General features: G+C 58.7%; 2 protein-coding genes across 2 annotated transcripts; one reads left to right on the forward strand and one right to left on the reverse strand.

The window, feature by feature from the left end:
- Positions 1–11377: 11377 nt before the first annotated feature.
- NPFF (neuropeptide FF-amide peptide precursor) lies at positions 11378–16352 on the forward strand. The gene is made up of 3 exons (XM_065419238.1): positions 11378–11518; positions 13843–13970; positions 16229–16352. The coding sequence occupies exons 1-3, from the start codon at positions 11378–11380 to the stop codon at positions 16350–16352; spliced, it is 393 nt and encodes a 130-aa protein (XP_065275310.1).
- Positions 16353–17976: 1624 nt separating this feature from the next.
- Positions 17977–25999, reverse strand: TARBP2 (TARBP2 subunit of RISC loading complex). Its single transcript, XM_065419372.1, has 8 exons — positions 25830–25999; positions 24911–25016; positions 24269–24352; positions 22901–22973; positions 20232–20349; positions 19565–19692; positions 18618–18810; positions 17977–18134 (listed from the first exon to the last, which is right to left on the reverse strand). Exons 1-8 carry the CDS (start codon positions 25987–25989, stop codon positions 17977–17979), a joined length of 1020 nt encoding a protein of 339 aa, XP_065275444.1. The 5' UTR covers positions 25990–25999.
- Between the last annotated feature and the right edge of the window lie 614 nt (positions 26000–26613).

A 26613-nucleotide genomic window follows, 5' to 3' on the forward strand; every position in this document is an offset into this window, starting at 1 on the left:
TGTCATCCGCAAACTTTATCAGCACACTCCTACATTCAGTTCCGACCGGCAGGCTGCCCCCCGCGGCTTGCCGCCCCAGGCACGCGCTTGCTGCGCTGGTGCCTGGAGCCGCCCCTGATCACAGGCCTGGTGTTTGTGAGCCGGCAGAAGGTTGAGCAGATAACCCCTTTCCACACCACTGCTCCCAGAATAGCAGGCCCTGACTTCTTAACGGCAGAGGGGCCGGGCTGACCAATTTCACAACTGTGTTGTAATACAAGGTGCAATACTGCGTGATTGTTACACACTCTGGGCGGCCTGTACAGCTCCGGGCAAGCCCTAGGTTAGATTGCTGCTGTGACTCCATTTCCTCTGCAGTTGTGGCACTCGGTAGATGGTCTTCCTGAAGACCATCGTAAGGGTATGTCTACATTGCCCTTAGACAGCCAGGCCTGGTCCATGCCAGCTGGCTCGGGCTAAGTGGCTGTTCAGTTGCAGTGCAAACGTTGAAACCCTCCCACCTTGCAGGGTCCTAAAGCCCAGGCTCCAGCCCGAGCCCCAATATCTACACTGCAATTAAACAGCCCCGTTGCCTGAACCCAAGTCAGCCGGCACGGGCCAGCCGCTGGTGCGTCCAATGGCAGTGTAGCCATACTCTAAGTGAGGTGTGCAGCAAGGCCTGCTGGTTCCTGTAGAAAGCAGAGCGCTATGGGAATAACAGGCCACTTCGAGCAGGAACTTGCCCTGTACCCAATCGTCCCGACACCCCAGAATCTCTGCAACATTAGCAGCACAGCTCTGTCCTGCAGTGGGCTGCTACTAGAAATAAGGCACACATTTGTAACAGGGTGATTACAAACTGGAACAAACTACCCAACTACCCATGGAAGAGGTGCATTCTCCATCTCTTGATGTCTTCAGACCCAGACCGGCAGAGGTGCTTTAATCACACACAAGTTCTTAGGCTCGGTATAGGAATAGCTGGATGGAATTCTCTGGCTGGTGTCATACAGGAGGTCAGACCAGATGTTCTGATGGACCCTTGTGGTGGTAAAATGTAGACTTCAAAAAAGTTCCCTCATAAGAGGCTACTAAAGAAGTTCAGTGGTAAGGCAAAGTGGCGCAGAAACTGACTAAGAGACAGGAAACTAAGAATAGGAATAAATGGTCAGTTTTCATCCCAGTCAAAAGTTCACAGTCAGTGCTTCGAGGTTCTGTGCTTGGACAGGTGAGCTGTGAGGTTCTGGGGAAGGCAGGGGAGAAGGAAGGTCCAGAGAAGATGGTGAGGAACTTCAGAGAGACCTGACCAAGGTAAGTGAGTGGGGAACACAGGTGCAGATTGAATTTAATGGGTAAAGTAATGCATGTCGGGGTGGGGGGGAAATGGAACCTCCTCCTGAATCTTACTGGGTTTTGAATCAGGAAAGGGGCTGGGGAGACATGGTAGATAGCTCCATTAAGTCGTCTGCTCAATGTGCAGTTGTGAAAAGCTAACCAGGTTAGAACACGGAAGGAATGGATGGTGAATAATCCTGAGAAGATAACGCCATTAGAGGAATCCGTGGTGCAGCCTCATCTGGCTACGGTGCACAGCACTGGCCAGCCCATGAAAAGAAAGGCGAGTGCAGACCAAGGGTGGGTCCGAGAAGGGTGATGAGAATGATGAGGGGCCTGGAAAAGCTCGTGGAGGGAGAGTGGGATTGTTTACCATCTAGAGGAGGTGAATAGGAGCAGACCGGATTGATGTGTGAATGGGATGGAGAAGGTGAGTTGGGAGCTTCTGTTCTTGTCTCATGAGACAAGAGCGAGGGGACATTCAGGGAAAGATGACAAACACTGATCAAAGGAAATATTTTCCCCTAGAATGGGATGTAGACTCTGGAACTCCCTGCCACATGACACTGCTGAGCCCAAGAGCTGTGCAGCACCCAGAAAGGCCCTGGATATTTCTCTGGCCAACCGGAGTAGCCAGCGCTAGACTAGCTAATGCTGATATTGGAAGGGTTATGAAACCTCAGCCAATCTCTGCCAGGGGGGTTGAAGAAACGGCCCTGGGGGTAGATTATCCCCCAGCAGCAGCCTATTGCGGCTCTAGCGCCTTCCTGCTGGCCACTGTCAGAGACAGGACACTGGACTCGAGGGACTTCAGTCTGGCAATTCCTCCGTTCCCAAGGAGCTGTGCCCCAGTGGGCCTCGCGGGTGAGTCACATACACATCTCTCACACGCTTCCTCAGCAGCTGGCTTCAGCCACGGCTCTCCCTGCGCCTGGACCCAGCATTCTTAGCCCCGCAGCCCTCCCCTGGGGCTAACCTGGATGAAGGAGCGCTGTGACGGGTGAGGGGAAGAGCTCGCAGTGATTCCTCAAGCTGCATGGGCACTGCCCGGCCCCTGGCACGCAAGGGGTTAACTCCAGTTTCCCTTCTCCTTCGGGACGGGGTGCAGCGGAAGCGCTGCTGCCCGGACACATGGGGCGGAGGCTTGTGGGAAGCAGGGTTCTCTCCCCCAGGCTCGCAGGGTGAGCCCCAGCAGTGATTGTTCTGCCCCACGCGTGGCAGGTGCTGGACAGGCCAACCTGTCTTCCGTTTTGATTCAGTCGTACCCCAGCTCTCCTGGCTTCCCCTCCCCTGATCTCACCCCTCAACCAGCTCATGCCTTTGGCCTTGGAGCCCGAAGGGCAGAGATAGGACCCTGGCAAGGGGCAGAACAAGCCCGCCCATCCGCCGCCTTCCTCTAGGGGGGCTGTGGGTTCAGATCATGCACTGGTGGGCCTGGGGGGGGGGGGGGAGACCCAGTTGAAGTCGAAGGGGAGATGGGTTGGTGCAAAGGCAGCAGCCTCTGATGATGTGCTGCTACAGAGCAGTGACAACTCCCCCGCCGTCTCCTTGGTGTGATCCCCGAGTGTCCCGGACTTGGCCCCTGTCCAATCATTTGAGGGTTTGGAGACGGTTCTAGGTTTTAGTTCCCTCCCACCCTCCCATTAGCGCTACACCCCGAGGAAGCCTCTGTGTGTCCTTTATCCTGCTCCTCTACCCTGTGCCTGTCTTGGCAATTGCGCGGGGGCAAGGAATTGGTGCTAATACAATGGGGCCCTGATCTTGGGTGGGCTCTAGCCCGCCACTGCAATAAACACCATTAACATAAGAACGGCCCTACTGGGTCAGACCAAAGGTCCATCCAGCCCAGTATCCCGTCTTCTGACAGTGGCCAGTGCCAGGTGCCCCAGAGGGAATGAACAGAACAGGGAATCATCAAATGATCCATCCCCTGGTGCCCGTTCCTAGCCTAACAACAACAAACAGGTGGTAAAATTCTTTCCACTCCACCCACACCTTAGGGCCGTCTTCCCCAAACTGCCGAAAACCAAGTCCCCGCTTCAGGAAAATGAGACCAAGGTAACCAGCCCGTGTGTGTGTTACACGTCCCCCACGGTACCAATCTGCACAGCATAGCAGTTGTTACAGCCCCCAGCTCTGCTTTTAGTTCTGGAGGGGTCTGGTTTAACCTCCGGGGCGCTGGCCAAGAGGCCACCTCTCATGTATTCACCTTTCTGCAACTGGCCATATGCTGCTAAGGGCTGACACATCTTAGCTGAGCACCGCCTTCCCCAAGCCTCAGCCTTCATACACCACATACTTCGGTAGGCACCAGCGGAAGTCTCCAACACGATCCTTCCTCTCCTTTGTGCCATGCTCTGATGAGCAGCGAAATACTTCACAACGTTGCATTTAAAAAACTAACTCGGATGTGAACGACGACACCCACTGAAATGTGACCTACACAGAGATGTCCTCTGAGACTCTCTGCAAACTCTGGCAGGTGGTGTTGTGTTAGTCACACTGCTCAGGGCAATGCCCCCATCTCAGAGCCATTGCCTCAGGCTCTCTGCAAACTCAGGCCAACATCTTGGCCTCAGTCACACTGGGATCACATCCTCAAAGATTTCTTTGCAACTCTAACAGCTAGAGAATGATTTTTTTTTAAAGATAAAAGCTGAGTTGCTGGGGGGACAATTGGGTAGTCTCAAGGGCTAGTCCTTGGCACACATTTGCCCCTGTCAGCGCCCATCCCACCTCTGAGAAACACTGCCCTGTGGGAATGCATGGGGAAACAGGCTTCGTAGGTTGTTCTAAAAAGTTTTTTTGTTGAGAAAGTGGATAAGGAAAAGTTATTTACTTATTCCCATAATACAAGAACTAGGGGTCACCAAAAGAAATTAATAGGCAGCAGGTTTAAAACAAATAAAAGGAAGTTCTTCTTCACGCAGCGCACAGTCAACTTGTGGAACTCCTTACCTGAGGAGGTTGTGAAGGCTAGGACTATAACAATGTTTAAAGGGGGACTGGATAAATTCATGGTGGCTAAGTCCATAAATGGCTATTAGCCAGGATGGGTAAGAATGGTGTCCCTAGCCTCTGTTCGTCAGAGGATGGAGATGGATGGCAGGAGAGAGATCACTTGATCATTGCCTGTTAGGTTCACTCCCTCTGGGGCACCTGGCATTGGCCACTGTCGGTAGACAGATACTGGGCTAGATGGACCTTTGGTCTGACCCAGTACGGCCTTTCTTATGTTCTTATGTTCTTATGTCCCAGGATCTGGGGTTGAGGAATTAAGTTCTGAAGTCTGTGCCCTAAGCTGCTAAGCATTTGGAAATCAATTGCACCCAGCATCCATATTTGGGCTTGGGCACAACAACTCCCACCGTGTAAACCCAGTCTGCTCTGAATTTTAAGGCAGACCATGGTCATTTTAAGACTTGGGGTTGCGATTGAGCATAGTGTCCACTAGATGGCAGCTGTGCTCCACCACCCCCACCCAGAGTGGCTGCATTTTATTTAACCCGTTCTTTAATTTTTCAAGGGGGCGGGAGGTAGGAGAAGAAACACAACCCACAATGCACCTGGGCAATTCATTTAAGCCCCAAAGCCCTGATCCCTGCAAACCATTGCATGCACACGCGTAACTTAACCCAGACATCACTGAACCCACTCACGGGCTGCATTAACAGGAGGGTTGTAATCATCCTGCTCTATTGGGCACTGGTGAGGCCCCAGCTGGGGCCCGGTGTCCAGTTCCCGCGAAAAGCTTTAGGAAAGACGTAGACAAACTGGAGAGAGTCCAGAGGAGAGCAACAAAAATGACCAGAGGTTTCGAAAACCTGATCTAGGAGGAAAGGTTAAAAAACTGGGTGTGTTTAGTCTTGAGAAAAGAAGATTGGGGGCGGGGTGGGAGGGGAGGGGGCTGATAAAAGTCTTTATAGACTTTAAAGCCAGTAGGAACCATCATGATCACCTAGTCTGACCTCCTGCACACCGCAGGCCACAGAAGCTCACCCACCCACCACAGAAAAAGAAACTGCTGAAAGTGATGAGAGAGCTAAGACGGGTCCTTGATTTTTAGGGTAGCCAACGGAATCTGGTAAGAGTGGCTTAGCAGATGTTTCCTCATACCCAAAGTGGAGCCAGTGTACCAGTAAATTCTGTCGGAGGGTATCCCTACAGTGTATGTTACGGGCTGTTCTAGAGAGAGCCGTGTTCGATTGTGCTCCATGGCCACTGGAGGTAGGACAAGCAGTGATGGGCTCAATCTGCAGCAAGGGAGATTGAGGGAAAGCTTTCTATCTCCGTGGGGGGTTCAGCTCGGGAGCAGGCTTCCGAGGGAGGTTGTGGAATTCCCATCAGTGGAGGGTTTTAAGAACGGGTTGGACAAGCCCCTGTCGGGGATGGTCTAGGTTTGCTTGGCCCTGCCGCGGTGCAAGGGTTGGACGTGGTGATGCCTCGAGCTCCCGTCCAGCCCTGCATGGCTAGGATTCGCTTCTCGCACACAAGAGCGGAAGAGTTCCGGGGCCTTGCTGAACTTTGAACAGGAAGAGTCTGCAGGACGGGAGCCTTCAGCAACCCTGTGCTCCTGCTGACCGACCTCGGCCCCCAGCAAGGCCAGGATTTGCCTCTGCCACTATGACGCTTCCAATGATCAATGCCCAGCTCTTACCATCATCCGCCCCACACCATCGGCTGCATAAGGCAGGAGTTCAAAGGTGACAGTCGTCCCTAGCCTGGGCTTGTTTTCCCAGGCCGCCTACAGTCAGCTGTAATAATGACGCTTCAGCCATTATTGTGCTAGGGTGCATAACTCTCCGGCTTCTCTGTCCCTTGCCCTGGGGCCAACAGAGAACTGCTTGCTTAGGCAGCCTGCTGTCGGGCAGTCATAAAAGATCCCCCAAACAGATCCATCTCTTCCTCCCGATCCTCATATCGTGTCTGTTCATAGAATCATAGAAGATTTAGGGTTGGAAGAGACCTCAGGAGGTCATCCAGTCCAACCCCCACTCAAAGCAGGACCAACCCCAATTAAATCATCCCAGCCAGGGCTTTGTCAAGCCAGGCCTTAAAAACCTCTGAGGAAGGAGATTCCACCACCTCTCTAGGTAACCCATTCCAGTGCTTCACCACGCTCCTAGTGAAATAGTGTTTCCTAATATCCAACCTAGACCTCCCAAACTGCAACTTGAGACCATTGCTCCTTGTTCTGTCATCTGCCACCACTGAGAACAGCCGAGCTCCATCCTCTCTGGAACCCCCCTTCAGGTAGTTGAAGGCTGCTATCAAATCCCCCCTCACTCTTCTCTTCTGCAGACTAAATAAGCCCAGTTCCCACAGCCTCTCCTCGTAACTTATGTGCCACTTAATCATTTTCGTTGCCCTCCACTGGACTCTCGCCAATTTGTCCACATCCCTTCTATTCAAGAGCGCTGCCAGCTTTTCTGCCGCCCTAGGCGGCGGAAGGTCCCGCCCCGAAATGCCGCCCCCCCACAGAGGCGGCGGAAGGTCCCGCCACCGAAATACCACCACGGTCGCCGCCCCCCAAATTGTAGCGCCCTAGGCAAACCGCCTAGGTCGCCTAATGGGTTGCGCCGGCCCTGCTTCTATTCTATCCCTTCTATCCGTCTAGTCTAGCACCTCTTCATTACTCATCCTATCAGTCCAGTTTACGCTGAATATTCCATGCAGGCGCCTGCCCTGAAAGCTGTTCAGTTGGCGTTGGATGGACTTATTGTTGGTTTTCCAGGACGTTGCTCCGCTTACGGCTTGTTGCCTACACGTGAAACACTACAGCAGCACAGCGCCTCACTGTGGTGCCTGAGGGCTTCTCCCATCGACGCAGGCAATCCACCTCCCTGCGAGGCGGTAGCTAGGACGGCGAAAGAACCCAGCGCTGCCTACATGGCGACTTAGGTCGGCTTGGATTTTCCACCCCCTTGGGCGACGGAGCTGGGTCGACCTAGTGTAGCCCAGCCCTTCCAACATTGCTTCTAGAGATCTGAACTGTGGAGTTTTTACTGATCCTGTGGGACTGCCGTACTGGACTGAACGTTTGGAATAAAGCGCTTGGTTCCCTGTTCTGGGTTTGACAGCCAATGTACCACCGCCGGGATCACGGATGATGCTACCCAGATAAGAACGTTGATGAATGTTTTCTAGATGAAATCAGCGGGAGCTAAGCTAATGTTCATGACTTCCGCCTTTGATTCATTGGTAATAGGGCCTACTTGCTTGGCAGAAGTTGCAAGATCACCTACCTTCCGCTGCACCTCTTCAGGGGATTTATTCGTAGGACAGACGTCATGGGCAGCATCCCAAAGGGTAGAAGGAGCAGCAGATTTTAAAATGAGGTCGTTTTGGGGGGAGGGGCTCTCTCCCCGGAACCCCTTGACCCCACATTTGCCTCACTAGCCCTCCTCCAACCCCTCACCTGGCCCGTCCGTTTTCAGGCCAGTCAAGGCAGGGGTGTAGATTGGAGTGAACTTTGAAAAATCCACCCTTGTCTGGAAGCTCAGCTCAAGCTTAACGAGGGGGCTGTGGGGCCAGCTGCCCTCTTTGGTGTTAGGTGGATGATGGCAGCGCCTGGAGGGCCCTGGATGATGCTGGGGGCCCGCTGGGCTGGGCTGATGGCAGTGCTGACTCCAGAGGGGTAGCCCAGGGGCGGAGGGACAAGGGTGGCTTTATAATGGGCTGCCCAGGAGCCAAATCCCCCCCCCCCCCGCGCCCTCCCGGATAAATGAGAGCAGCCCCCAGCTCCTCTAACTTCCAGCAGGTTCCTGAGGGCTCTGAGTCACCCCAGGCTCCCCTGGCACCATGTGCTACGGAGCCAGTCCTGATCCGCTCCCTTCTAGTCACAGCCGCCCCCTCAGCCTGGGCATGCCCAGCAGACAGGGTAGTTCTGGGCCGCTCTGGGCCACTTGTGGCTCGGGTAGGCCACCGGCCTAGGGAACGGACTCTGTCCTGTGGGTTCCATTTCTGCCTCTGGCTGGGGAGTGGTGGCTAGGGGCTAGCGCAGGGGACATGGAGTCAGGACTCCTGGGTTCTACCCAGGTCTGGGAAGGGAGTGGGGTCTAGTGGTGAGAGCAGGAGATGGGGAGTCAAGACTCCTGGGTTCTCGTCTCATCTTGGATGCATCTGCTAACTGCTGGCTTAAGAGGAAGCTGCAAAGAGCTTTTCTTGGGCTATTTTGTCAGCTCCATTTCCGGCTAGGACTCTGGGCAATGAACTTGCCCAAAGGCTAACACCAAACAAAGGGTTCACAGAGCTGCTGGATGCCCCCCTCCGGCCCGCTTGGATCCCAAGGGCCCAAAGCTCTACTGGGCCATCCTGGCTAGGAGCTGGCCTGAAGCCGAGGTGGTTTAGCTGCCCAGGCTGCGGTGCGGTGCCTCAGTTTCCCAGTTAGCGTAATGGGGATAGGGATACTCAACGTGGGGGATGAGGAGGGTCTGTCCCTCGATTCCTGTAATATGCTTTGACATCCTCAGCTGGGCAGTGCTGCTATTCCCCTCGCCCCAGTGACTCCCTCCCGCCCCCATTTTACAGAGGGGGGAAACTGAGGCACAGGGAAGGCCCAAACCCTTTGCTTTCAATGGGAGTTAGGCACCTCTGAGCAGAAGTGACTTGCCCAAGGTCCCCCAGCATCCCCAGGGCACAGCTGGGACTAGAACCAGGGGGTCCTGTGCACCCGTCCTGTGCTCGCGCCACTAGGCCACGCTACCTCCCTGCAGGGGCTGCCCCTCGCACTCCACTGAAACTGCCCTCGCCAAACTCTCTGAACTCAGCACCGGTGGCTCCAGCCTTGGCCTGCCGGCTGCCTGCCCCGGCTGGCCACGGTCCTCTCTGGGGTGGGCCTGTCCCATTCCCCTCAGCCCAGACGCCTGGGGCCACCCCGACACAGGGGCTATGTGGGGATCCCGAGGCCCACGGTTAGGGGCCCGCTGAGTCACAGAGCTCCAGGCTAATCCACCGGCAAGACCTCCCCACCCCGCCAGGCCGTGCCCCGGGGTGGATGAACGGCACCTGCCTCCCGACGGTGCTGGCGAAAGCAGCCTGGCGCTGTGGCCGGCCGAGCACAGGTCGGTTATTGGGAGCATCCATCAGGTGCTGAACGTGACTGTCCCAGCGGGGCCCTGCCGCCCCCTCAGCCTCCGGCAAGCACAGCTGAGTGGCAGCGAGATCCATCATGGGGCTGCTCGGCCTCCACTGCTGGCGTCGGGCGCTCAATTGGTAGGGGCAGGGGCCGAGCTGCGGGAGGAGGATTGGGGCTGGAGCTTGGCTCCTCTGGGACAGACCCCAGCCTGCCTGCTGTGGGGGGGGGGCAACCCAGCGGACAGCACTTGGAGGGGTGAGCCCTGCTGGTGCCACCCCAACGCAGGGCGAGGCCAGAGCACAGGGGTGGGGTGCCGGGGCTCCCGTTGCCTGAATCCACCCCCGGCAGAAGTTGTTGACGTCGTCCCCTGTGACTGTGCAGAGGTTTGTGCCGGCAAGCGAGGCTGGCCTGGGCACGGCCCACGTGCGAGTGCCAGCGAGGTGCCCGTCGGCGGGCGTGCACGGCTTTTGCCTTTCAGTGCACGTCGGTGTCAGTGTGGGCACACAGGTGGGCATGTGCAAGCGAATGTGTACGCGTGTTTGCCTGTGGGCGTGTAGCTGGGTGTGTGTCTCACTGCTCTGGGCTGGCCCCAGTGGGCAGCGTGCCCTGGCCTTGGGGTGGCACCAGCCCAGGCTGCACTGGGGGCCTGTCCCAGATGCTTCCACGCTGCAGCCGGCTCACCCATCACAGCCATGACTGGCCCTAGCTGCTGGGTCTAGGCAGGATCAGACCCAGCGGCTCATCTCCCTGGCACCCCCATCCCTTCCCCTGGCTCTGACAGGCTCCACCCTGGTAGGAGCCTCCCGTTCCGCCCAGCACTTCGCTCCTCTGGCGAGGGGTGTGAGCTGCAGCTGGGGCAGGGCCCAGGAGCAATGGGGCCCAGTGGGATCCTGGCTTCCTGTCTGGGGGTGTCAGAGCTGTCCTGGGCCTAACGGTATCTGGACCCAAGGGTGGGCTTTGACAGAGCTAGGCCCAGTCCTGTGGCCAGGTCCCCCTGGGTGCACTAGATCCCCCCACCCCGTGTCTATTTACACACACGCTGGCTGTGCCCGCCCTGGGGGTGGCACCCACCCACTGGGGCAGTTACAGGCACGCCACCCCTCCGGCCAAGCCCTGTGCCCTCGGCACCACCTTTCACTAGCCCCCGGGAGGAGCCGGTCTGGCCAGAGGGCTGAGCAAGCCCGGTGCCCTTGGGCCCTTTGAAAATCTCCTCCCCCTGCCCAGTGGGGTCTTGATCCTGCACTGGGGCGGGGGGGCTCCTTCTGCCCCTGACTGCGGTGGTGCTGCCCTCACCCCCCGGTGCGCCGACCGGCTCTGGCAGGGGGAGCGGGAGGTTCTCCAGCGCTTGTGTTCCTGTCTCAGCCCGTCACTGTCACCGAGCCCCAACCGCTTGGTAAATGGGTTTCATTAAGCAGGGAAGTGGTGCCGAGGGAGACAGGCGGAAGCGACAGGGTGGGGACCGTTAACCAGACAGATGACGCCGTGACAAATGTGTGGACTGGGGCGGGGAGGGGATGGGGAAACCGAGTCAGTCTGACAAGGCGGCTGCGGGGCAGGCCGGAGGTGGGGGATCAGTGGCTGAGGGGCCCTGGTGTAAGCCCCCGGGGGCCGGCACTGGCAAGCAGCTGTGATAAACCAGCGTCAATTAGCTGTCGCTTTTAGAGGGGCTTAAAGGGCCATTTGAGTGGATTTATCCCTGTAATAACGTACAAACAGCCCGGCCCACGGGCTCAGGCCGGTGCTGGCGCTGTCTCTCCTGGGGCCGTCGGCTCCTCTCTGGACCCAGCGTGGCAATCAGTTCTGCTGCTCTGGTCCCCAAGCCCCCGCCTTACAAATGACTGGTGAGGCTCCCCCATCAATCCCACTCGCAGAGCCCAGCCCGTGCGGTGAGCTGGGCTCCGGGTTCGGGGGGATATAAGAGCCGCAGCCAGGGAAGGTGTTTGCACTGCGCAAGGCGGGAGCGGGGCGAGGGACCATACCGCAGCCATGGATGCGCGCCTGGCGCTGCTGCTGGCCTTGCTCTCGGGCACCGTGACGACGGGCCAGTGCCTGGAAGGAGGGAGCGTGTCCAAGGAGACCCTGGCGGACGAGCCCGACAGCTACCTAGAGAGACTCTCCGACTTGCTGGTGAGCGGGCGCTGCCCGGGGAGGTGGCAGTGGGCTGGGTAGGCAGGGACCACAGCTCTTGGGTGCGGATTGTCGCTCCCCCACTGGGTCCAGGCCAGTGGCCAGAACAGGGACCCAGGACTCCTGGGTTCCCTTTCCAATGCCAGGAAGGAGCGTTGGTCAGTGGTTAGAGCAATGATCTGGGGTCTATTATTGGCTTGCTGTAACCTTGAGAAGAACCACACCCCTGACCCCCTCTGTGCCACAGTTTCCCCATCTGTTAACAAGCCCGACCTACCTCATGAGGCTGAATTAATGAAAGGGCTCTGAGTTGCTGGTGGGAAAGATGCGAAGGTTGGGCAGGGGCTCCCTGCTCCCCTCTTTGAGTCATGGAGCACCCCCACCGCCCTGCCCCGGTGACAATCACCCTCTGCCCTCACCTGCACAGAAAAGACCCTGACCCATCCATAGTGACCCCCATCCCCGGCTGCTGGGCTCTGGGGGACCCACCCCCGGGATCATCTCCCCCAGTGGGGCTGGAGCCGCACCCGGTGCTGTGGGAACACAATGAAATCCTGTCTGTCCCAAGGCAGATCTGAGACACTGGGGGCTACCCCATCTCCAGCCAAGCAATGCCCTGGCAGAGCCACAGGGATCCATTAGGCTCTGGACCCCTCCTGGGGTGCCCCATGCTGATGGGCTGGGGCTGACCCTTTCCCCTGGGAAGCAGGAAGGTTGCAGCAGCCGGGGAGGAGAGAGACAATCATCTCTCCGTCTGCTGGCTCCTTGCGGTTCAGGCGGGGTGCCTAAGGATTTGGGCACTTGGACCCTTCTAGAAGGCTATGGGAATTGGGGGATGGGATCCCCTGGGATTTGGTGGCAAAAGCCCAGCCTCCAATCTTGAGGCCAATGATGTCAAAAGAGGCCACCGACCTGGGGGTGGGACGTGAAAGAATCTCAGGCTGTTCCTTCCCCCCGAATGGAGCTAGAGGAGCCCACAAGGGGCACTGCTGAGAATCTGGGGGCCCAAGGAATAAGCCTTCCACCCCGCCCTGGTCAGTACCATCATCCCCTTTGTACAGAAGGGGAAACTGAGGCACATCAAGGGGCAGTAACTTCCAGGGTCACCCAGCAGAGCCGTGGCCGTGCTGGGAATGGAACCTTGGTTTCCTGGCTCCATGTGCTAACCACGACTGAGCTTAGAGAGCAGCTGAGGAGCTGGAGCGTCCCCTGGGAGTCCATGCTGGACCCCGGTTAGTGCTGGGGGGGCGGGGCAGGAGGCAGCATCCCTGTGATGCTCATTAAAGCACAGCTGTTGTTCCCCATGGGCGTGGCAGCGGGGTTTGAGGCGCCCATTCAAAGGTACCTGGTGTTGCATCCCGGGGAGCCAGGGCGTGAGCTCTGCCATCCAGGCCCACGTCCATCCAGGCAATGCCCCTCTGCCTCCCCAACAGGAAATGGAATTTACCTTCCCTGTCTGCCTGTAGTGTGGTGGTTAAACACGGCTGCTGCGCTCCACCCCAGAGGCAGCTGCCTCCCGGCACGGGACAGCACCAGCCCGAGCTGTACACACTAAGGAACAGTTTGGGTTCCTGCTGGTTAAAAGGCTGAGGCGGAATGAACAAAATTCCAACACACCCCTCCTCCCACCCCCGGGGCGTGTGTGTGAATATTGCCTTTCTGCCGCAAGGGGGCGACAGGCACTCGGTGCAAATTCTTGCGGGGGCCTGAGCATGGCCCAGGTTGCCAGGGAATGTCCTCGTTTGTGGGAGGGGGCTCGGTGAGCCTTCATCTCCCTGCAGTCACCCCTCCCCCTAGATCTCTGGGGTGGTTCGACTCAGGGGCCGCAGTTTGCAGCATGGGGCCCTCTGCTGGCAGGCTGGACTCAGAGACCCTCGCAGGGTGAAGAGTTTGGCCTAATGGCTGGTGGTGGGGAGAGGGTGGGGCTTGATCCCTTGATGGGAGAGTCTCACCAAGGGGTGGGGGGTGCAGGTACCCTGCCTGGCTGCCTCTTGGGGGGGTTGAGAGCCAGGCCGTGCTGTCCCGAGTGTGTAGGGTTGGGGGCTAATGGGCAGGGGCACTTGGCTGTTTGCCCCACTATGCCGCAGGGTGGGAGGATTGGATATATTGGGGGGGGGGGTGGCCAAGAGCAAACCCCAGAACCACCTAGCTCCTGCCCGCCCCCGGCAGCAGGTTAATAGGGTGGCACTGCCCACTGGGGGCCCAGACACAGCCTAAGCGCCATCCCTGGGCCAAATACCTCCCCCCCCACACTCCCTTCCTCCGCTAGGACCCCTCTGCAGGCAGGGGGCTGTGTAACCCATCCTGTCCCCCACCCCTTGCAGCAGGAGAGTGCGGATCGCGCCCCTCGGCCCCTCTCCGACGAGCGCCCGCCGGGCACCCTGCTTCGCTCGCTGCTCTACGCCCTGCAGCGATCCGGCCGCAGCCCCTCCTTCCTGTTCCAGCCCCAAAGGTAAGGAGAGGATGGGGGAGCACTGGGGCCCACCCACCCACCAATCTCAGCTTCCCCCGGCTGCTCTCTGCAGCAGCCTGAAGTTCGTAGCCCTTGGCTCTCCAACACGAAGCAGCATCAGCCTTGCTCGCTGCCTGGCTAGGAGTCCCCTCCCCCCCCCCGTTTTCAAGGGGGTGAGTGCTCATTTTACCTGCCCCTGGCCTGCCCCCCCCCCATAGCCCCTCATACACGGGACTGGATCCCAGTTAGCTCAAGCCCCTTCCCCAGGGCCACACTAAATGGAAAAAGCCCCTTAGCTACTGGAAGAAGCGTCCACACCAGGGGTTAGACTAGGGGTGGGCAAACTACAGCCCGTGGGCCACATCCGGCCCGCGGGACAGGGCAGGGGAGTTCGGGGTGGTGGTCAGGGGTGTGGATAGGGGGCGGGGTGGGAATAGGGAGTTGAATGGGGGAAGGGGTCCCGGGGGGGCAGTCAGGAAGGAGGGGGGATTGGATGGGGTGGCAGGGGACAGTCAGGGGCAGTGGTTCCAGGGGCAGTCAGGGGACAGGGAGAAGAGGTGGTTGGATGGGGCAGGGGTCCCGGGGGGGGGGTATCAGGAATGAGAGGAGGGGTTGGATGGGGGGGGCAGGGGTCCAGGGGCGGTCAGGGAACAGGGAGCGGGGGGTGGTTCAGACAGGGATCCTGGGGGGGTCATCAGGGAACAGGAGGGGTTGGATGGGGCAGGAGTCCTGGGGGGGGGGGCAGATAGGAGGTGGGGGCCGGGCCACGACCCCCCTCCCCTAACCGTCCCGCCATACAATTTCCAAAACCCGATGCGGCCCTCAGTCCAAAAAGTTTGCCCACCCCTGGGTTAGACCCATGTAACCAGCTGGGCTCAAATACAGTCCCAAGGGCCTGGGGATGTGGCACCAACACAGAACTCAGGTTCGGGGCTAACGGGAATTGAGCCAACTGGCATTACAACTCCCTGCTCCCCAGACAAGCCACTAGGGGGCGCCCTCTCCTCAGGGTCCATCTACACTGGGGCTGGACAGAATGTGATTAGCAGGAGTTAAACCTGCCCCACTTGCACCAGGGGCAGCCTGAGGCACGTGACCAGCTCGCAGCCGTTTAGAGACACCGCCTTGGCCTTGGGGCCCCCTCACCAGCCCCTGCAGCTGCTCTTAGCTATAGACCCCGGCGCAGATCTCTGCAGCACCTCCCCAAGTGGGTCAGGCACACGAGGCCACGGCGTCCCGAGTCCCAGTCCAGAACTCTAGCCCCACAGCCTCCTACCAGGCCGTGCCCTGCTCCCCAGCCAGCTGCCGCACCAAGGGGCCGGGGTGGTGGATCTCCACTGGCCTCTGGGCCCTCGAGTTAGGTGACTGGAAGTGCCAGCCTAGTTCACACAGGGCAGGTACTGGGATAGCCATTAGGGGCTGGCACGGGCATACTGTAGCCAGTTAGCCCGGTACCACCTCTAGTGTGAATGCAGGAGTACTGGGGTAAAGGAGCCTGGTACGGGTCAGAGAGTCTGAAGCCAGCAGGGACCATCAACTCATCCACCCGGACCTCCCCCCATAAGCCCCGACAGTTCCCTGTGTCGAGCCCAGGACTTCGGTTAGACCAAAGCAGACAGGCTCAAGGTGCCGATGCTGTTGTGAGCCCAGGCAGAGAGCAGGAGCCGAGGTGCCAGAGGCCCCATTGAGTAGCTGAGATGTGCCCACATGATCCCAGCAGGCGACCTGTGCCCCATGCTGCAGGGGAGGCACCTCCCCCCCCCCAAGGTCCCTGCTGATTTGACCTGGGGGAAAATTCCTCCCAGCCCCCAATCTGGCCCCAGTTCACTCCAGAGCATGTGAGTAAGACACACCAGCAAGGCACCAAGAGAGGATCCTCTGAACTGCCTCAGAGCCCTGGTTCCACCCCAAAGGCTGCTGGCCTGGCTCCAGCCACACACGCTTTAGGTGACAAAGCCCAGAATCCAGCTGGCGGGACCAGCTCGGGCAGCAGTGGCACCTGGCAGCCCAGTCTAACCATGGCTGTAGCTCCAGCAGCCTGGTGAAGGAGCCACGTGGGTGGAGACGTGGCCTGAGGCCAGCGGGGATGATGTCAGGCTGGTCCTGGCGCAGGAGGGTGCATCCCGCTGGCCCTTGGCTGTTTTGATGGCTCCGGCGGTGAATGAACAGGGGGGACGAAGGGGGCACCAGCCAAGCTTGGGCCACGAGTTGGGTCAAAGGCGCTTCTGCAGCCGAGGGCTTCGTCTGTCTCCCTGCAGGTTTGGCCGAGAGACCCGGGGGAGCTGGGGCAGCGAGGGCCGGCTTAGCCAGCGCGGCTGGGACTCCATGGCCTCCCAGTTCTGGAGCATGGCTGTGCCCCAGCGCTTCGGGAAGAAGAAGTGACTCCGAGGGGCTACTTGGCTCCAACACCCCTGGCCTGGATCAAAGCTCCCCCCCACCCGTGAGCAGATTGAGCTGTGACGACCGGCGCAGCCCAGCGGCCGGGTCACATAGCCCCTGCTCTGGTAACGATAATAAAATATGAGCGTCAGCTGGGGGAGATGTGGTCAATATGCCTGCGGCACACTACCGCCCTTCGCCTCTGGGGGCAGCACACACCCGGGGTGGGGCAGCGCCCTCGCCATGACACCATCTGAAGCAGGGGGAGGGAACGGTTCTGAGCTCTCCCCTAGCTCCAGCCAAATGGGCTGAGCTGGAAAGGGAGAGGCCAGAGGCCATGGGTCTCTGCCTCATGCGTCCTAGATCCCACTGCCTCCACCACAGCCAGTCGGGGGCGAGGGAGGATCCTGCCAGTCAGGGAGCAAACCAGTGCCCCCGCCTGACGATGGGCAGCCGGGTGCCTTGGCTCCACTCAGCTGCCCCCACCCCACGATTGGCCCCCATCACCCGGTTCCACCCACCCAGCCCAAGACTCAGCTGGCCCCCTCCCGTCCCCCCAAAAGGAAACACACCAACATTGTGGAGAAAACCCCTCCATCCAGTTTATTTCCCATCTTCCCCAGCGCGGGTTCCGGGACAGTCCCCCCACGGGCTCCAGACGCTGATTGGGACAGGAGACGTGAGGGCAGCTGCCCCTCCCAGAGGGGATTTGATCCCGCAGAAAGGTCCTTGTGCCCGCGGCAGGGGCTGGCTGCACCTGAATTTGGTCTTAAAAAACGTTGTGTCTTGCCTTTAAATAACAATAAAAATCTGCCCCGCCCTCGCCGTGCCCCCGCTCCAGTCCCATGGGGGCGGCTCCAGCGCAGACCACTAGGGGGGCAGCTCCCGGGGGCACGGGGCAGCTCCATGCTCCAAATCTGCTCGGGACCCGGTTCCTAGGATGGTGCTTCGGCTGCTGACAGCGAGGGTATGGGGGGGGCCAGCCCCACCTGGGTCAGGGGGCACAGTCAGAGGCTGCTGACGAGTCTGGGGATGTGGGGATGGGGGTAGGAAGGTGGGGGGGGGGCGCTGACCCTCCCTATGGCCAATAAGAACTTTTGCTCTGTGTGGCTGGAGCAGGACGGCAGCTGGGGGGCAGCTCGGAAGAGCCGTGGGGCAGCATTACCCCCTCCCCCAACAGTGCAGTGGAGGAGAGCGCTGGGCTCGGCTGGGGGAGGGGGACTCAGTGGACGAGCCCAGGGCACCCTGGAGCGGGCAGCGCTTGGATCAGGAGCCATCTCCTGCTAGGGGGGGCTGCTGACCTGGCCCTCAGTGCCCCCACGTGTGGTGGGGGTGTCGGAGCGAGTGAGCCCCACCCCGAGAGCCCAGATCGTCCCTGCGCCCAGAGCCCACTCAGGCCTGGTGGAGGCTGCAGGGGCAGGGCTGGCATCTCTCCTGGGGGCTCCAGGTCCTGCCCCTCGCGAGTCGGGGGCAGCAGGACGCCCCGCCCTGGCTGCGGGGCTGCGTGTGGGTCCAACCTGTGTCTGCCCCAGCCCCGGCCTGGGGAGGCGTGTGCCGGCCTGGCTCCGGGCACCCACCTGGCTGAGTGTCCACGGCCCCAGAGGCTCTGCTGGGCCCAGTCGCCTCCTCATTTGCCTCCCGCCATGATCTTGAGGTACTGCAGGGCGTTGCGGGCGGCGGCGGAGCGGGCGGCGGCGCGGGAGGCGGCAGAGCCGTGGCACACCGTGGTCGGCTGCGTGGACAGCTCCACCAGGCACTGGTACAGGCCACTCAGGCTCATCTCGTCTGTGGGGAGAGATGTGGCGTCAGGGCCGGGGGCGTCGCAGGCTGAGCCCCGGGGGGGACGTGGGTGTGAGCACTGCAAGGTGTGCCTGGGGGGGCTGCTGAGCCCCGAGGGGTGGGGGGCAGGGTGTTCAGGCCCAGGGGAGGGGAAAGGGCAGAGGGTTATGGGCGGAGCCCCTGGGGGTGGGGGGCAGGGTGCTCAGTCCCTGTTGGAGAGGCAGGGCGCTTTTCCCGCCAAGGCTGGCATCAGCAGTTAAGACTCTGGAGGTCGCTGCCCCTGGTCCCCATGACCGGCCCGAGGAGCCCCCAGCATGCAGCAGAGCTCTAAGGGGGCTGGCGCAGTGCTGGGGGACCCTCGCCCCACAGAGGGGACAGTGCTGGCCCATGGGAGCCCTCGCCCCACGGCAGGACAGTGCCAGTCCTCAACGGCATGGCGGAGCATTCCCGGGGGCCCGGCGGGGGCTGCATGGGATCCCTGCCCCTTACCGATGTCCAGGTAGCTGATGTCGAAGCTCTGCTCCTCGGAGAGCTCCTGCAGGAGGCTGCAGAAGCCAGCGTTGAGCGCCCCCAGCGGGTGGCTCTTGAGATGCAGGATCTTCTCGCCGGCCGAGTTGCGCAGCGAGTCCCAGGTGCAGGCCGAGAGCCGGCCCTTCAGGCTGTCCAGCTTGTTCCCCACGGTCTGGGGTGGGGGAGAGAGCATCAGCGGGGGGCCCAGCCCAGCAGTGGCCGAGGGGCAAGGTGTGGGGGCTTGGCCTACGTCTAGGCCTGGTCTACGCTTACAATGCAGATCTGCGCTGCCCGGGGGTGGGAAAAGGGACGCGCCCTGAGTGCCACAGCCCTGCCCACCTAGCCCTGACGCGGGCACAGCCCTGCCCACCTAGCCCACGCAGGAACCCCCACTTCTACACTATGGGGCCCGCCGGCACAGCTATGCCGTAGGGTGGACAAGCCACTACTTTGAGCCCAGCTGCTCAGCACGAAGGGGCATGTTACAGACTGGGTCTTGTAGCCTCCACAGGTTGCCACCCCACCCCACCAGGCCCCTTTGTCTCTAAGCAGCATGGTGCACTGCATGCTGGGGGGTGTAGTCTCCATGGGCCGTGCCCTCCATTAGAGAGGGCAAGGCCCCATTGCCTCCAGCTCCCGGTATCCAATCTGTTGCGCTGCTTATAGTCTCCATGGGCCACCCATTCCCCTGCGGGAAGCCCAGACACATGCCCCCATTGCCTCCAAGCAACATGGAACACTGCATGCTGGGAGTTGTAGTTTCTATGGACACACGTCCCCAATCAAAGGGTGAGACCCCATTGTCTCTTAGTAGCACAGAGCACTGCATGCTGGGAGGTGTAGTCTCTATGGACACACCTCCTCTATCAGAAGGTGAGGCCCTCGTCTCCAAGCAGCATGCCCATCCCGCCCTCGCCCGCACTCACAATGGAGAACTGGTCCTCCTCCACCTCGGCCTCGCTGCCCTCCCGCTGGTCCATGGGCACATTGTGGATTCGCACCAGCATCTTGGCCGCCGCATTACGCTTGGCCAGCTTCTTGGAGGTGCCGCTCCCTGCAGGGGGAGACAGAGGGAGCACTGCCATCGCTGATGCCCACAGCCTGGCATGGGCACTGCCTGCCCTCTGGGGAACAGGGGGTTAACTCCTGCACAGCACAGGGAAGGGCTAGAAGAGGAGCCCTTTGTGCCCCTAGGGCCTTGTCTGGGAAAAATCACCAATGGGTGTGGGCCTTCAAGAGAGGCCTGGGATAGCAGAGAAGCTGTGTGTCGGGATTGAGGGGCACCGGCAGAGCTGGGGAGGGAGGAGCTCAGGGCTGGGATAGCAGAGAAGCTGTGTGTCGGGGTTGAGGGGCTCCGGCAGGGCTGGGGTGGGGAGAGCCCAGGGATGGGACAGCAGGGGACTGTGGGTCAGGACCCTGCCCAGCCCCTCCCTGGCTCCACCTTTGAACACTGGATTCACTCACCCACTTTAGGGGCACCATGTGTCTCTGGAATGAATCTGAACACCCCCTCTCCCCCGGACCCTCTTCTCCCCATGGGAGGTGGAGACGTTCCCATCACCCATGTCGCCTCAGTACACGGCCGGCAGTTACCTATTTCGATGAACCTCTCGACCCGGCAGGTCATGGTGAATTCCTTGCGGTGGGCAGGCCCCGACTCCTGGGTGACGGTGTATTCCGGCAGCCTCCAGCCCTTCTGAACCACCAGCTCCTTGGGGAGGGAGATGACGGGACATCATCAGAGCCTTGGCAGGATCCTCCTCAGGTAGGGGAATAGGAGACTGCCTGGCCCCAGGCACAGCTGGGACACGTGGTGTCATAGGCGCTGACTCCGTGGGTGCTCCAGGGCTGGAGCACCCAGGGGGAAAAATTGGTGGGTGCTCTGCACCCACTGGCACCCAAGCTCCCTGCCCCGTCCCCCCGCCTCAGCTCACCTCCGCCTCCACCCCCACCCCTGAGCGCGTTGCGTCCCTGCTTCTCCTCCCAGTGCTTGCCGCTGTGAAACAGCTGTTTCGCGGTGTAACAAGCTGTGGGAGGGAGGGGGGAGGAGTGGGAACGCGGCGTGCTCGGGGAGGAGGAGGGACAGAGGCGGGGCAGGGGGGGATCGAGCACCCACCGGCACCAGGAGAAGTTGGCGCCTAGGTGTGGTGTGAGCACCAGCAAGGCCGGTGCCAGGGACTTGGGTGGAGAGGCCCTAAGACTGGCACCGAACACCCAGGACAGGCAGTCCCTGATGCCCCTTTCAGGCAGATTCCTACCCTGACAGCCTGGGCAAGCTACCACTATTAAACGCCAGAGACGGGAGGAGGGGGATAACTGGGTGGGGCAAGTCTGAATCCAACCATGGTCAGTGCCGACCAACCTTCCCCCCGGGTCCCCCTCCTCCAGTCTGCCACTTAGTGGCCCATGTGAAATGAGTTTGGGTCTCATTTAGGGCTATCAAACAACTAAAAAAATTAATCAGGATTAATTGCAAGATTAAAAAAATGGTGATTAATCATGAGATAAAAATTAATTGCAATTAATCCCCGTTTTAATCGCACTGTTAAACAATAAATACCGATTTAACTTTATAATAAATATTTTGGGTGTTATTTTTTCTATATTTTCAAACATATTGATTTCAATTACAACACAAAATACAAAGTGTACAGTGCTCACTTTATATTATTTTTGATTACAAATATTTGCACTAAAAAAAAAATAGTGCAAATCTACAAGTCGAAGCATGAAGGGGCATATGAATGTTGAACGCATCTGGCACATAAATACCTTGCAATGCCAGCTACAACAATGCCATGCAAATGCCAGTTCTCGCTTTCAGGTGACATTGTGAACAAGCAGCGGGCAGCATTATCTCCTGCAAATGTAACCAAACTTGTTTGTCTGAGCAATTGGCTGAACAAGAAGTAGGACTGAATGGACTTGTAGGCGCTAAAGTTTTACATTGTTTTGTTTTTGTGTGCAATTATGTAAAAAAACAAATAATTTTACATTTGTAAGTTGCACTTTCATGATAAAGAGATTGCACTAAAGTACTTGTATGAGGTGAAATGGAAAATATGATTTCTTTTGCTTATCTCTTTGGCAATGCAAATATTTGTAATCAAAAATAGTAATAGAAAGTCAGCACTGGACACTCTGTATTCTGTCTTGTAATTGAAATCAAGATATTTGAAAATGTAGAAAAATATCTCCAACTAGTTATAAGAAGTTTAAAGGGTGTGATTAATCGCAATTAATTGTTTTAATCAAGTTAATTTGTTTTGAGTTAATCGCTTGAGCTAACTGCAGTTAATGGACAGCCCTAGTTTCATTGGTTTTATCATGGTCGTGCCTAGAGGTCTCAGCTGAGATCAGAGTCTCATTGTGCTGCACAGACACCAGGTGACACATCCCCTGCCCCAGACAGACAAAGGAGGGGAAACTGAGGCACAGAGCGGGGAAGCCATTTGGCTGAGATCAGTAGCAGAGCCAGGAAGAGAATCCAGGTCTCCAGAGTCCCAGTCGAGTGCTCTAGCCATCAACATATGCATCCCTAAGTCACCATGGCAACCTACCTGCTCTGCAGACTGGCTCAGCAGAAGCCATGGAAACCGAGAGCCCAACCAGGGTAAACTCAAGGGGAGGGTGGGGCGTTTGCCCAACAGCGCCTGGGCTGCCCAGTGTCTGTGGTTGGGGACAGCCCATCTGGGCAGAGGTCCCAAGGGTAGAGGAACCCAAATGCTATTGGAAGGGGTCCTCACATGGTGCAGCCGGTGCTGTGAGACTCACCCCTCAACACCCCCACACTTGAGGGGCTGAGAGAACCCGACAGCCACAGGCGAGACACATGGGACTGGGCACACCAGCTGTGGTTTGGTTCTTCCAGTGACAATCCCGGGATCTGAGAGCTGCTGAAAGGGGCCAGCTGGACAGCACCGGAGTCCCGTAACCACAGGGTGGGGGACAGCCCAGGCAGGCCAAGTCCCCCCCAAACCACCCACTAGAGGAACCCGTCTGCTGAAGCTGCTAACGGAGATGGCAAAGCCTCAGACCCACCCATGAGCCATCAAACAGCTGTCAGGATTTGGGCCCAATCAACCCGTTCCAGCCACTCTGCTCCATCTGGCCACCCGGCGTCTCTGGTACTCGAGGGTGATGAGGCCTTTTGCTTCAATAGCTTCATCCCCAACCCAGCCAGCCTTATCTGGGGCACTGCCACTCCCCAAAGTGAACAGAGGCCCCCGCCCCACAGTGCGAAGTGCCACGACCGCACCTACCTGCAGCGCCCCCACGGGGTTACACTCCGACTGCTGGGGCGAGACGGGCGACTTCACCTCCATCTGTGAGCTTCTGAGTGAGACACAAGGACACCCAGTGAAGGGGGTTGAGCTGACCGCCTGGGCTGCTCCCTACAGCCCTTGGCCAAGGAGTCGGCTGGAGGTGCCAGGGGTTTGCGGGAGGGGGTGGGGAGCCACTGGCAGGAGACACCCAATGGAACTGGGATGGGTGATTTAGTGGAAGGCACTGGCTGCAATGCCCCAGCAGGATGCTAGGGGGCGCTGTGCTGCAGGGAGTACAATGGGGGGTGCCCTCTCCCCTCTGAGTCAGCGCTGACTCCAGACCCCGAGCCTGGCACTAGCAGGCAGTGCCAGAGGTGGTGCTGTTTAGCTGAGCCGTAACAGCGAGGTCCTAAGCACTGGGGGTCACACGAGTCCCCCTGGCTCTTTTCACAAGAGTTGGGGTACGAATCCCAATTTCGGCAATTCCATTCCGCCGCCCCAAATACCCCCTGCACTTTCAATTACCAACAGGCTCCTTCTTCACTCCCTGCCCTAAACTGCAGCTGTATCGCTGTAAGACACCTGCCATGCTCTGCCCCAGAGACGGCAGCATCGTGACACAACCCAACACTCAAAGACATTTGGGGATGAAAGGTGCGGGCAAGACGTACGTGCCTCTGAGCTCACCAGGCCAGAGAGTTTCCCAAGCACGGCCCCCAGCACGGATTTGAGTGATTTTTGGGTGCCCAGCTTGGGACCCTGAATATACCATGGCCGGAAATTGGCTTAAGAATCAGCTCTTATAATTAAGAATTATAAACAATAATCACTGTTGGGTTCTTACATTTGCCTGGTGGTTACTAAACCTTTTGCAGCTTTTCTAGGCAACCCCCAGGGCAAGACACTTATCCAGTTTTTGAATGGAAGCTGAGATTCCCTGTGAAATAACATGACTCCAGGAGCTGGGGCTTTAAGAATAAATACCAAATAGCACGCCGATTTGCAGTACTGCTGATAGGGCCCTGATACCTGAGTTCCTATTAGGCACCAGCCTATGAGCCAGGCTGGCAGGGAGACTACATTGCCCACAACCCTTTGCGAAGCGCTCTACTGCCCCAATGAATCCTGTGATACAGAGTCCTCACCAGGCTTCTACCTACAGGCTGGATGGGCAGGAGGACTACATTACCCACAACCTCTCCTGCCCCAATGCATGCTGGGATATAGAGTCCCCACCAGGCTCTTATAACCAAACCCCTTTGAGGTGTCTAAGTTGAGCAGCCCCCCCCAATAAAAAAGGAGGTGTCCCAAGATCACGCAGGGTGACCTTGGCCCAGAGCCCCTCCCTGTGACTTTCCCTTTTACCTGGGAGAGGCGGCAGGCAAGATGGGTGCTGCGGGGGCCGCCGCAGTGCTGAGCTGAGAAAGGGGCTCTAGGGAGAAAGGAGAGCTTTGAAAATAAAAGGTGACAAACATTAAAGCAGGCTTCGCGCCTCCGAGCGCAACAAGAACCAGCTCTTCCTACCTCTAAACGCTTGGGTGTGGCGCCACTTTGGGGCAGGAGAGGGACCGCGGGGACTAGGGATGTTTTAGTAACGAATAATACCGCCACCCAGCTCTAATGTAATGCTTTTCACCCACTGATCTCAAGGCACTTTACGGAGGAGATCAGTACCATTATCCTCATTTTACAGCTGGGGAAACTGAGGCACGGAAAAGGGAAGTGACTTCCCTAAGGTCACCCAGCAGGCCAGTGGCGGTGCCAGGAGTAGAACGCAAATCTCCTGAGTCCCAGTCCAGTGCTCTAGCCCATAGGCTGCACCAGCTGGGGGCTGTTTCCTTAGCTGAGCTTCTCCCCCCTGCCCCCCCAAATCCTCTCTACTCTGACAGGACTGGAGTGGGGAGTAGAGGACGGGTTTGGGTCTGGATGCAAGTTTGCAGGTAAGCGATCGAAGAAGTTGAGAAGCAAATTAAGCAAAGCCCCAGGTCCCCACTCTGCCCCCCTCACCTGGATTCCTCCGATGCTGCTGGCTCCAGCATATTTCCCCCTTTCAGGAGCTTTAGGGCCACCTCTGCTGCCTTGTGCTTGGCTGCCTTCTTGCTTGGGCCTTGACCTGGAAAGTGGGGTGTCTAGCAGTTAGAGCAGTGGGGGGCTGGGAGTCAGGAGTCCTGGGTTCTATTCCCAGCTGTGTCACTCAGTTGCTCTCTGTGCTAGTGATAGGTCAGCAGCTCCCAAAAGCTGACAGCCTCTAGCCCCCAAGGAGGGACAGCAGCAGGGCAAGGAACTCTGTCTCCATGGCCCATTCTGCCCTGAAGAGTGGCCCACGGGGGGCTGCCAAGTGCCAAGAATCAGGGAGGTTGTTTCTATGATGGAGGCACCTGTGCCACTAGGAGCTGGGCTGAGACCCAGCCAACTCCCTCCACTCACAGGCTACCAAACAAGACCTTAAGTGCTAACAGCTGAATCTAAGACCTCGAGGCCCTGGGATCCTCCCGCCAAGGATGCCCCAGGCGTGGTCCAGATCAGGAGGCAAGAAGCTCCGAGTTCCACCCGCAGCCTGAATGGGCCCCATACATCAGGATGACAACTCCCATCCACCTCAAAAAATCTTAGTTACCACTCCCTACCCGGGGGAGAATTCTGGCCAAAGCCCCCTGCCCCCACCGCTCACTACAGCACCAGCACCTAGCTCTTACATAGCACGTCTACCCACAGGGCTCAAAGCACTTTATAAAAGAGCCCAGACTAGAGGCCAAGAGTCCTGATCCACAGCCCCTCTGGCTCCAAGCACTAGTGATACCTTTAATGCAGAGACATGACCTGTCAGCAGGAGGCAGCTCAGGATCAGGCCCTCAAGTGGGTGGCAATGCCAAGGTTGCCCCTGCTTGGGAGCAGTATTTACCCGCCTCCCCCATGGGTAACTGACCAGTGCAGCTGATGTCCCCGACAGTCACTCGGAAGGTGAAGTTGGGCTGATGCGCTTGTCCCTCGGCTTTGAGTAGATCATACACGGGCGTCTTGCCTATTCTTGTCCCATACTCCTGGAGAAGGCTGATCGGGGTCTTTCCAGGATTGGAGGCAAGCATTTGCTCTATACTGGGGCAGGGGACACAACACAGGGACACAGGCTCAGAAACGACCACAGATCAGGGCTGGCCCTGGGACGTGAAACACCCAGGGCCATTCCCAGAGCTGGGAGGGGGGAGCTGTGGGGAAGGAGGCAGTGGGAGAAGCTACCCCTCCCACACCAGAGCACCCCACTGATCCTGTGAAAGCGTCCCCCAGTAAGGGGGGAGGGCTGTAATGAGAGCAGCTACCCCCTCATCTCATGGCAGTCTCCCTGACACCCCCCCCCCCCAGGAGAGGTCAGTGGGATCAGCTGTCCCCCGTGATGCCCCCACTGAATATCTCCTCAGTACCCAATTGGGTGGTGGGGCTCAGTGTGAGAAGTCGTCCTGCACCCCCTACCCCTGTCTGAAGATACCCCAGTACCCAGTGGGAGCAGCTGTCTCTACCCCATGATCTCGCACCCCCGTACCCAGTGGGGTGAGGGGCCAATGGGAGCTGGGGGGGGACATGTGCTCCCATTGGGTGATGGGAAGAGCTGCCCCCCAAGACTCGCCCCCGCCTCCCAGTGGTGCAGGGGGAGGGCTGCCCCCCTAGAAGACTCCCAGTGGTGGGGGCAGTGGGAGGAGCTGCCCCCCAAGATC

Source organism: Emys orbicularis, chromosome 19, assembly GCF_028017835.1.
Source record: "Emys orbicularis isolate rEmyOrb1 chromosome 19, rEmyOrb1.hap1, whole genome shotgun sequence".
Lineage (NCBI taxonomy): Eukaryota > Metazoa > Chordata > Testudines > Emydidae > Emys > Emys orbicularis.

Excerpts from the sequence above, each read along its gene's own strand:
- NPFF (XM_065419238.1), top strand. The coding sequence starts at position 11,378 with ATGGATGCGCGCCTGGCGCTGCTGCTGGCCTTGCTCTCGGGCACCGTG. Across the intron at positions 11,519-13,842 it reads AGAGACTCTCCGACTTGCTG|CAGGAGAGTGCGGATCGCGC; the intron begins GTGAGCGGGCGC and ends CACCCCTTGCAG. Across the intron at positions 13,971-16,228 it reads TTCCTGTTCCAGCCCCAAAG|GTTTGGCCGAGAGACCCGGG; the intron begins GTAAGGAGAGGA and ends GTCTCCCTGCAG.
- TARBP2 (XM_065419372.1), bottom strand. The coding sequence starts at position 25,989 with ATGCTTGCCTCCAATCCTGGAAAGACCCCGATCAGCCTTCTCCAGGAG. Across the intron at positions 25,017-25,829 it reads CGGGGACATCAGCTGCACTG|GTCAAGGCCCAAGCAAGAAG; the intron begins GTCAGTTACCCA and ends CCCACTTTCCAG. Across the intron at positions 24,353-24,910 it reads GCAGCATCGGAGGAATCCAG|CTCTCCTTTCTCCCTAGAGC; the intron begins GTGAGGGGGGCA and ends TTATTTTCAAAG.